Here is an 11,652-nt window from a genome sequence, read left to right as displayed (position 1 = left end):
ATTGTTTTGTGTATCTTTTTTTTTTTTTAATTCTTATTCATCTCAACTCGAGCTTTGAAAATAATTTATCTCTATGTATTAAAGAGAGAAACACAAGTCTGCATAAGATGATTAGATCGATTAAAGATGCTTTGTATTCATGATTAGATGGATTAAAGATGCTTTGTATTCAATCACATAGGAAACCGCATCAAATAAGTTCAATATGGACGTACCTTATCCTGAATTACAGATTTAATCAAACTTACATTATGCATAACAAATCCTTTTTGACTTTATTAAGAAATGTTGTGAAAAATATAAACTGCCTTAATTAGAAAATGTTGAATTTCACCACCTAGATTGAATAAAAATCGAGTCATCCACCAACAATTCTTTTTTCATATGGTTAATAATAAATTGTAGCCTTACCGGGCACGGATATTGCTCTAATTTAAACCACAATTTATGCGATCTTTAACAACAAAATTTTTACACTTCTTATCATGCTCAATTTCTTGTCGACCACCTTATTGTAGATTTAATAAAAATGATAGTGGATAGATGTTGGAATAATTCAGAATCAGGAATGAATATGTTTTTCCTTTTCAAATTTTTAAAGTGAGTTTTGAATTCGAGGTAATTTTATTTATAGTAGGTCAATTAATTGCTCTTGACGTTTAAGCAAAATCTATAAAAGGTTCTTGTATTTGAGCTATAGCTTGCCTTGCATGAAATTTCCTTGAAGCAGTAATTAGTATATGATTTGTGGGTCTTTAAATTCAGTTAACAGTTTTGGAATATATATGTAGTAGGAAATTAATAATCATTAGTGTTGTTTGTCTAACACTTGTCTTTTAGAAATTCCCTCTGTTATTATTAATTATATATGAAAAAAAGAGATAAATATATGATGAATTATATTTTTCAACTACAATAAGAATCTACTGAAATTAGTACTATGAAAATCTAGCCCAGATAAGATTTATTAGATTTACTTCTAACTCTTTGAAAGAAAGAGTTCGAATGAGTTGGATCTACTTTAAATATTTGAAAGAAAGAGATTCTTAAAAATTTAGGTTAGAACTACTTACAACTCGTTTAAATATTTAAAAAAAAAATCAACCTTTTAATGCATATACAAGTACTTGAACCCTAGTTCAAGAATGAGTGAGAAAGTGTAACTACTAGACTAAGTAATAATTTGCTTGAGTCTCATTATAATTAATTTGTGAAAAGTAAAAATATTATTCAAAATTTAATCAAAATTTGAATGATGAAACAAAATATTGTTTCTTACAAGCTTATGGGAAATTCTGGCCTATGATTGGCCAAAATGGGCTCCATGTGCCTTGGTGGCCAATTTTTGGCATTACCTTACTAGGCAAAAGTTGTGCCAATTCGACCATATTACTTTCTCTCGTTCATATTATATTATATTTGAAAGAAATAAACTAATTGAAAAAAAAAGGGATAATTAAGAGCATCTAAAATAAGAAATTAATAAGAAAAGGAAAAAAGAAAAGAAATTCAAAATGAAAGAGACCTAAATTTTCTCTTGTCTAATCAACCCCCTGAAATGTCAAACATTAATCCAGATACTCGTTTCACTTTGCACAGTAACCCTGAAAAACAGTTCTTCTTCAAGCTCACACACACACACACACACACACGCACATATATATATATGACAAATATGCAGCGAGCCGATCATTTTATGTGACCTTCAGAAACCTCCCAAAAAAATAAATTGAAACCAAAGAGAGAAGAAGATCAAGAAGCAAGCAAGAGCTATTGTTATATTTATTAGCCATGGCAGATGAATTTAACACGAGCACAAACTGGTGGGAATCATCAAGAAACAGGTTCGATAGCGGCTCTTCATCTTCAGCAACTTCTGGTCTCAATAGTAATACCAGTAGCTTTGGATGGCCAGTCACAACTCATCATCATCATCATCACCATCATCAAATGATTGACATCAAACCTAATACTGCAGCCACAACAAGATCCTCTATAGATTCTTCGGCTTCGGTTTCGGGTAGTTCAGTTGTTTTTCAAGATTCCCATAAGCTCCAACAACCCCCTGCTGTTGATTCTGATTTGCAAATGATGGGTTTAGGCCTCTCATCTCCTTCTTCCCTTGACTGGAACCAAGCCTTGCTAGTGTAAGTATCTATATGTGTGTGTGTGTGTATACACACACTCCACTATATGTATATAACAAATTTCAATTAATTATCTTTTTTTGTTGTTAATTAGTACCCGAGGTGATAAATCTGAGGGGAGCTTTCGATCTATGCTGCAAGAGAATATGAATTCAACAAGTGGGTACCGAGGGTTTTCTCTAGATCATCAACAACAAATACAGTTTAGTCCTCATCACGGCGGGAGCTCCAGTGACAGCACGGTAACGTGCCAGGGCTTGCCTTCGAGTTTTCAAATGGATTCATCATCTCCGGTTAATTTGTACGGCAACGTCCCAATTTTTCAAGGTGGTGGAATATTAGGGTCCGACAATAATCAGAATTATCAGTACGGAGCTGCAGCAGCAGCAAGTAGCAGCTATGGGATGAACACAAGTGAGCTATCACCTTCTTGGTCAGCTGCTGCTACTAATAACAATAATAAAGTGCCTCAATTCTTGAGAACTTCACCGCCAAAACAGCAACAACAGCAGCAGCAGCAGCAGCAGCTTCACTTCTCTAACAACGCACCGTTTTGGAATGCGTCTGCTCCCACATCATTGAATGATGTTCGGTCACCGAACTTTTTCCCTTCTTTACAAACACCGTATGCTACTCAAACTTTTGATGAAAAACCAAAGGTAATGTTATTGATTAATACGCATCATCATTGTCTGTTTCTATTTTTTTTTTTCTTTCCTTTTAGATTAATTCAAGATTAGGGTTTCGATTTTATTAATTTCATCGTTTTTGTTTTCAGCACCATGTATCTGAGGTTCGAGATAACAGCAGCAGCATAGCAGTGAAGAAAAGTAGTGGAGGTGAACCCGCATCCAAGAGGGCTAAAAATGATCAACCGGCGTCGCCTTTGCCAGCTTTTAAGGTATAATTAATATTTATTAATAAGTTGAAAAATTATTTTGTTAATAAGATGGGATAGGGCTTATTGTATCTTTGAATTTGTTCATACAGGTGAGGAAAGAGAAGATGGGGGACAGAATCACTGCACTCCAACAATTGGTTTCACCTTTTGGAAAGGTAATTAATTAATAACAAGTTTACTCATCAATTTTTATTTTGAAATATTGATCATGAAATATTCTTGCTCTTTTATGGATTTTTCTTTGTGACTTGGTTTTAATGTATGTATTGGTATACATTTGTCAGACTGATACAGCCTCAGTGCTATCTGAAGCAATTGAATACATCAAATTCCTCCATGACCAAGTAGCTGTAAGTATCCACAGAAAGACCTTGTTATTGTCGCAATAATTATCAATAACAAAAAATCATCACATAAAATTTATGCGGTGGCCTCAACTTTCAACTATTTTTCTTTTTCTTTAAATATAATATCAGGTCTTAAGTACCCCATACATGAAAAGTGGAGGAGCTCCCATACCACACCAACCGGTAACATAAATTGTATATGTATATATATAATTATTGCATAGCGCATACATTATATGTTTTTGGTCACATAGTAGTAGATAAAACACACACACACATAATTTTTTTTTTCTTAATATATGCAGAATTCTGAGAAGGTTAAGGACAGTGAAGGGCCAAAACAAGATCTTAGAAGCCGGGGACTATGTCTAGTGCCGGTATCAAGCACATTTCCAGTCACTCATGAGACCACTGTGGATTTTTGGACTCCTACATTTGGAGGAACATTCAGATAGATGAAAAAGAAAGTGAAAGCAGCTAACATGGGGCATGCAATATGCAAGGAACTGATTCTCTGCTACATTTATGTATCTTATCAATTAACCCTAGACAAGTTGTGGGGGGTGAATTGATAAAGATTGATGAATGGTGAAAGAATAGGAAACAGAAGCTGCCCACAAAACTGTCTAGTCCGGGGATGGAAATTTTGAAAAATGAATTGTAGAAATTGTAAAAGGAGAAACAAAAGAAAAAAATTGTTGGGCCAGCTACAAGCAAAATGATGTAAGTTTGCCCTAGACTGGGACCATTTATGCAGCATATATTAATTGTTGTAATAATTGAAGAATTATGAAATTTTAAGGTTGTTTTAGGGGATGAGAATAGGGTGCTCAAGTATAGGATTTGTTTAGAAGAACATCTGTTGTTAGCATAGCTGAGGTTATATATTAGTTCATTAATAGAGATGATAAAGGTGAATTGAGAGCTGGCACTAGCTTTAGCTTGGTAAGCTTTTGTTAAGGGAAAAAAGAAAGTAAAGGAAAAAAAATAAAAATTGAAGGGAATAATTGAATTCCAGATAGGAGTGAGTGTGGGGATGTCATTTGATTGGAAATCTCACTTTTGATTTGTTTATGTGTTTGGAATATGTTAGTGGAAGTCAGAGAGTGACCCACAGCTCCTTCTTTCATGTTTTTATTAATCTATTTATTTTTTAAAAAAGCTTTATAATATCGTTAGAATTGGAGAAATGTATGTGCAGATGTTATCAGACATTGCTTTTGAGTTTTGTGCTTTTGATCCAATGGTCACATAGAGCAGCTTCCATTGGAAGACAAAGAGAAGCAAATTAATCATCTCTTTCTTTCTTGTTAATTTAAATCGAAACATGTTATAATTATTATCCATGTGTAGTTTTATCTTCAAAAGAATGGGCATTTGATAACCGTTGACACTTATGTTGTCTCATTGCATCTCCTGTACAACGAACTTTAGGGTTCTAAATGTGTGTATTTGAATTCACAATTCTAAAAGCATTTGTATCATATGATCCATGATTAGTGATAAGCAATGATGTCATTCTTGATGTTGAGTCAATACAACCACAATAATATGATTACATACATTTTATCTTTCATCTAATAATTCGAAATATATTTTGTTTTGATCCTTTCAAAAAAATGATAGTTTGTTTTGATCCTTTCAAAATTATGATAGTGTGCTAGAAACTTACAAACGTAACTCATAGTCATCCGCAAATCAAAAGTATATGAAATCATCATCTTTTATTAGGCTGACTTTGTTTCAGCTTTTGGCAACTATGCTACCAAATAAATGGTAATATTACCCATCAATTTTTTCTTGACAACTAGAACTTTCATTTTATTATTTCACAGCAGTACGTGATAGCTTAATAAAAACTATAACATCATAATATCAAATAGAGTGCAAATTATAAGTTAGTATCTCATTGGTTTGAGTTATCTTTACTACTTTTATATGTTCTCTTGATCGTAAAAAAAAAAAATCATACATAAAAACACAAATTTGAGAAAATAGTAATAATAGCTTCAAGGTTGAAAAGCTTACATAGACTTTTATTGGTTTATTAATTATTTATAGCAACATGTGAGATATAATGTGAAAAAAAAAAATTGATGATTCTTTTGTCATAACTAATCTGAAAAAGTAGTAAATATTTGAGTAAGTGTGAAGACTAGTTCAAGAATATTCCCAAAAAGTTAAAAGCTGTGGCACCTCTCTCTCTTTGAGGAGAAAAGGTTTTTCAGAAAAAATAATAAAAGCCTAATATATATAATATACAACAGACTAATCATGAACCCCAGCAAAAGAAAGAAGAAGAATTTAAAAAAAGCAACAAATCTTTCTTCTGAAATCTACTTGATTGGCATCTCTTAATTTCTCTCACACTTTCTTTTCCCTCTTACGACTTTTGCACCTATTGGCTAAAGAGTATAAAATAATGTAACATATTCCTTCAACCCAGCCCCGGGATCAGCACCAGCTTTATGAAAATTGAGCTTTAAATTTCTTTACTGAGATACAAACAGGCACACACACACACACACATATAGTATTTCGTGTGAGAATTGAAGATATCTTTAGCTTTACTGTACAATCTCTATACACTTCGCTTCTGCTTTCTTACTAAAGTGCTTCCAAGTAGCTAGAGCCACAATGCTATTGTGGGAAAGCACTTTTGCCAAAGGGGTTAATGGTAAAATGGGCATAGAAAAATTTAGAGTGGAAAGCAAAATTGTTGGCCTGCCCAACAGCATGATTGTAGAGAACTAATGGAGTGAGAAATGCGTTACCAGTAGTGAAAGGCATGTGCTTCACTAGTGCTTGACACATGCATGTACAAAGTACAAATTATATGCATATTCACCTATTCAAGTTGCATATGTAGGAGATGAGAAGTAGAAAAAAGTTTAATACTCATTCGAAAGTATCATGGGTTAAATTGAAAAACGTAAGATAATGAAGAAAAAGGCAATGGGAAGCCTGTTTGCATTTGTTTCCTTTGCCACATAAGCTTGATTGTTCGAGTATTTTTATACACACGTTTTTTTTTTTTTGGTTTGATACACAACAACAGCATCTTAGAATTTTGCTACTAGCCCCGGTATTGAATTCTGCTACATTTGAAGCTTTCTAGTTGGATCTTGCACACATTGTTGGCATATGGGCAAGAGAAAAATATTCTGATATCATGAAATTTGTGGTTGAAGTTTTGTTTCTTTTGAGGTTCTTCTTAAAAGTTCACTGCCACTTGTTGGGCCATCATTTGTGTTTATTATGTTTTCAGCTTTCAGCCTAATCAAGGAACTTTGCGGCTGATTCCGGGGAAATCTTATTTCCAAAGATCTCTAATTAATCATTCTCTGTCACCTTGTGCTAAAGCATAATTATCTTTTACGGATAAGTGAATCAAAATTCCAATGCTTCTTTTTACTCTCATTTACTTTTCAATCCTTACCCTGTTTCCAGCATAATCTGGGGCAAAGTAGAAGTTCACGGTGGAGAAATTGGACACAGAAACACATGCCCATAATGATGTGTTTAAGAAGACATAAGTTGAACAATAAGGGTTACTCACATGGGGATGTACAGTTCAGACGTGGATGTCTCGATGAAATTAAAATTTATTATTTTTTGTTTTGTCTTTCGGCTTCGTCCGGGTAAATTTTTCATGTGGACATCTAAAACTAGGCACGACTCCACAGTTCACATACCTAAAGTTAGGTGCACGTCAATTCGTGTTTGAAGAATAATCAGTGTTCAGTTGATATTAGGTTTGATCTGCAAAATCCAGTTGGCTTCATTTCCAGTCATGCAATTTAGTGTGAACAAGCTTGATCCAAGCAAGCTGGAATTACATCATGAAATTTTGTAACCGACCAAATCTTATTCGTCTCCTATACATGCTTTGGTCAAAAGTATTCACCGACAAGTAGGAAACGAGGGACAAAAAGGACGAAGACAATAATATTTCCCAATTTAATGTATAGAAGAAGTACAAATAATCAACCAAGCAACTTTTTATCATGAAGAAAAGCCACTATATGACACACGCACAAAGCTTATACTGATAACAAAGCAAGAATTTATTGTTTGCAAACCAGAAGATATAGGAAACCGGGAATTCTAGAGACGAAAAGAATGGAATAAGTCCACCTAATGGTTGTATTGTAAATTGAAATATTTAAGCACTTCCCTTCAGCTTCTTTGCAATGCCCGCAATGTGTTTTCCCTGGTGGAAAGCTTGCTCCAACTCAAGCTCAGTTGGCTGTCTCGAGCCATCTCCAGCAAAAGTTCCTGCACCGTAGGGACTTCCACCTTTCACTTTCTCCATCTCAAACATGCCAGCACCAAATGTGTATCCAATAGGAACAAATATCATCCCATGGTGAACAAGCTGAGTAATTGCCGTCAACCTGTGAAAATTCTTAAACTATTAGTCCTTGTTCGGTTTCATCAAGGAATTTCCATAATGTCAATTCAGTCTACCATGTTATCGGAACTTACGCTGTAGTCTCTTGTCCACCACCTTGTGACCCAGTGCTGTAGAACATCCCAGCAGGTTTGCCAGCGAGCTGTTGTGTCCTCCATAGACCACCAGTAGCATCTAAAAATGCTTTAAATTGAGCAGCCATCATTCCAAATCTTGTTGGGAAGCCAAAAACAAACCCATCAGCCTCAGCAAGTTCGTTGGGGGTAATAATAGGTACATCACTCTTTGGTGGTGCACTCATCTTACCAAGTACCTCCTCAGGTAGTGTCTCAGGGACCTGTACCATATGGACACTAGAGTCAGTTGGGGATCATTACCAACTACATGCTATTGAGGAAATAGCGCAGGAATTAAAAACCACAAAAAAAAAAAAAACACATCTGGGTTCTAAAACAAGAGATAAACAGTATGAGAATTCAGAAACAAGGATTACTGGTTCAGTTGGGATGTTAAGAAAGGACATTGGGACAAACAAAGTAAACTTTGCAATCTCTTTGAAGCTTAGCTGCAGAAAATGACAACTTTGCAGCAGAGATACTTTGGCCGTTTACACCACAACAATAGATAATAAGCATGGAGGAATCATGAGTTATGGCCAACCAACTAAACAATATACTACCTCAAAACCTTAGTCAGTAAGAAGGCAATAACTTTGATGACTGGTTCAGTTGGGATGTTAAGAAAGGACACTGGGACAAACAAAGTAAACTTTGCAGTCTCATTGAAGCTTAGCTGCAGAAAATGACAATTTTGCAGCAGAGATACTTTGGCAATGTACACCACAACAATGGATAATAAGCATGGAGGAACCATGAGTTATGGCCAACCAACTAAACAATATATTACCTCAAAACCTTTCTCAGTAAAAAGGCAACATATACCAGACAAACAACAAAATAGCAGACTTAGTATATTATTATTGACAACAGAATGTGACACATAGGTAACATGGCAAACATCATTACCTGCCATAATTTGGCTTCAACACCCTCAACAGATGAAGCTCCTTTCTTTATCTCTTCTGCCAGTTTCTCTACATGTCCATACATGGAATAGTACCTGCAATGCCAATAAACTTTGATCAAAAAGAGTCACATTATGCTTGCAAAACAGTAAGAACATTGTACAATAGATATATAATTCTAGATTTTAGATGATAGAACAACAACATCTTAACAGATCAAATATCGTACAAAGGAGTAGAGAGAAAACAAAATATCTGTAAATCATTAAATTAACTGTCACTGTTATTAATAATGTATTATGGCCAAAGTTTTCAGCTAAATATAAAATAAGCAGTAGGAACACCTGGTCTAAGTCCCAAGTCCTAAGTTACCCTAACTGCTGCAACTGGTTATGATGAAACATTAAACCACTATGGTCAATTACCAAGTACTGACACATCATATAAAAATGAGGCCATATGGAATAAGTCTGAACCAATGTGGCAACCATATAGAAAACAGAGCATACTCCCAAGTTAACAGAGTCGGTCCGTAAAACCACATCCATCATTATCTGGCCAGGACAGAATGGAACAAGATCCCTCAGCCACCCACAATGCTTGAATAAGAAATGGTAAGGTACTGAATCAGGTCCTTGCATTAATTTGCTGCAGATCAAAAATGGGAACAAGGCACCTTGGAGGAACCAATAATCAGAAGACACAGAGGATAACTGCTGGCATGAGCCATCGATGATGCCAAAAACTGTCAGTAAAATTCATAGCAAACATTGACGTTGCTTGAAGAAATCAAGATGGAAAACTAAACTAGATATTAAGCCAAGTTATCGTGTCTGTTTGAATACCATCCAATGCCATGAAAAAATCACTTCTAATGGCCACCCCTACCTACAGCTACTTATCCTATGGCTTAAACGTGGGTACCTACCCACTGCTTTATGAGACCTTCTCTCATTGTGCATTATATCCAAAGCATAACTCTACCGTCCACATAAGACAGTTTAGTTGATCTTTTCACCATATGCAGGTCTATAGATCCGCAAATATTTCAAAGCTTTGGAGTTCAAACACATGTCAATAAGCTGGTGACAGCACGGAGTCAATAAACATACCACAATACAAGCCGAAAGAGAAAATGAAAAAATGAGAAATCAACTACACTCACTTATGAATTACAATCAAACAATGCTGTCTATAAACAGAGTGGAATGGGTGACTGAAGCATGAATTGTATTGGCCCATAACATTCTAAATGGTCAGTCTTTTGACTCTAAAGATACCTTATCCTAGCAATACCATAAATCTACTTCCAAACAGAAGTTGTCCCTGCAATTAGCTACATGACATGCGATAAGGAGCTTAGACTGCTGAAAAGTATGCATATGTCTATACTACTTCCATACTCTGAAAACAGCATTAGGAAATGAAAATTGGATGAAAATTTGACAGTTAACTTCCTTTCTTTGAAACAAAATTTATTTATCATTAGGAGCTAACATCTCCAATTCCAGGTTACCAAAACAACATAATATAGCATAACATCCTTTAGCTATGAATATTCAACATATACTCACCACTACACTAATTCGAAAATAATTGCATGAAACATGTAATTCTAAAATTGAATTTCACAGACTCCAAACATTTTAATATCATTACAAATATCTTATTATTTCACGCTTTCTCAGCTCAAGTGTTACTTTCAGCAGGAGCAATTTACAATATCAAAAAGACACTCCCAACGCGACACCAAATACACAGGCACGCACACAAACAGAAGGCATAGGAAACACAACAAAAACACTCAACCAAAACGATTATCAAAAGCTGAGGAACGAGTCACGGTAACTGCATTTCTGATCAAATAGATTTTTAATCGTAAAAACACAATCAAACCGCCAAGTGTCTACACAAGATGATCAAAATTACAGAAATTACGATAAACATACAATATTATTACGTAAACGAACTCTGTTAATTAACCTAAACACAAACAGATCCACAATTACGACATAATCAAACTCTCAAAACGCAAATTAAGTAAATATAAAACAATAAAAAATATTAATTTGCAAGAAAAAATAACAAATAGAGAGAGAAATTACATACACAATATACACTTTGGTTGCCATCTCTTAAGGAGTCTTCTTCGACGAGTCTCTGTTACTTTTCTCTCTATATATGAAAAAAAAGTTTGAAAAAATGGATTGGAAAATGGAGAGCCTAAGAAGTCGTATTTATAGTTGAGAAAGAGCAGTGATTGAAAAGATAAATCACGGATTAGTTATTCAATTAGGCGGACCTGGACGGTGTCGTTTTAGCTTTCCAAATTACAAAATTAAAAAAAAAAAGTGGTTAATGATGATATGTTGTTGTCACGCTCATCATCATCACGGTCGTTGGGAAACTAATTAATAATCTAGAAGATGGCACTATTTTTAATGCTTTTATATTGTTTAATTATTACTAATTAATGATTCAATCAGGTAATATCTAATAACATTTAAATCCCTAGTTTTTGAAAAATAATAAATAATGATACAATTTATATTTTATTTCACAAGGGTCCTTGCCACTGGATTTTTTTTTTTTTATCACTGGCAATAATAATAATATGCATGAAAGTCTATCTTACGATAGTTCCATATTTCTTAAGGGTATTAAATCATTTTTGGTTGAGTAGATGATATCTCCACATCTTATTTTTGAGTTTGATCGTTTGAGTTCTTCATGTGAGTTATAAGAATAAATATGATACATTTAAATAGGTTTTAACATATTTATAATGCATATATTTTTAATTGAGATTATAATACTTT

The 11,652-nt window shown here is 34.2% G+C and overlaps 2 protein-coding genes across 3 annotated transcripts; one reads left to right on the top strand and one right to left on the bottom strand.

The window, feature by feature from the left end:
- Nucleotides 1-1,535: 1,535 nt before the first annotated feature.
- Nucleotides 1,536-4,180, top strand: LOC18054770 (transcription factor bHLH123). 2 transcript variants are annotated; one of them, XM_006452049.2, is made up of 7 exons: nt 1,536-2,147; nt 2,242-2,806; nt 2,926-3,048; nt 3,138-3,203; nt 3,333-3,398; nt 3,525-3,578; nt 3,701-4,180. In XM_006452049.2, exons 1-7 carry the CDS (start codon nt 1,792-1,794, stop codon nt 3,848-3,850), a joined length of 1,380 nt encoding a protein of 459 aa, XP_006452112.1. In that variant the 5' UTR covers nt 1,536-1,791; the 3' UTR covers nt 3,851-4,180. The 2 variants fall into 2 exon arrangements, with proteins under 2 accessions (XP_006452112.1, XP_024033849.1); XM_024178081.1 differs by lacking the exon at nt 3,525-3,578.
- A 3,150-nt stretch (nt 4,181-7,330) lies between these two features.
- Nucleotides 7,331-11,078, bottom strand: LOC18054769 (probable NAD(P)H dehydrogenase (quinone) FQR1-like 1). The gene is made up of 4 exons (XM_006452047.2): nt 10,943-11,078; nt 8,835-8,928; nt 7,884-8,146; nt 7,331-7,792 (listed from the first exon to the last, which is right to left on the bottom strand). Exons 1-4 carry the CDS (start codon nt 10,963-10,965, stop codon nt 7,561-7,563), a joined length of 612 nt encoding a protein of 203 aa, XP_006452110.1. The 5' UTR covers nt 10,966-11,078; the 3' UTR covers nt 7,331-7,560.
- Between the last annotated feature and the right edge of the window lie 574 nt (nt 11,079-11,652).

Source organism: Citrus clementina, unplaced genomic scaffold (genome assembly GCF_000493195.1).
Source record: "Citrus clementina cultivar Clemenules unplaced genomic scaffold, Citrus_clementina_v1.0 scaffold_1, whole genome shotgun sequence".
Classification (NCBI taxonomy): domain Eukaryota; kingdom Viridiplantae; phylum Streptophyta; class Magnoliopsida; order Sapindales; family Rutaceae; genus Citrus; species Citrus x clementina.
Note: the sequence above shows the minus strand (reverse complement) of the source record. Positions and strands in the feature narration are given on the sequence as shown.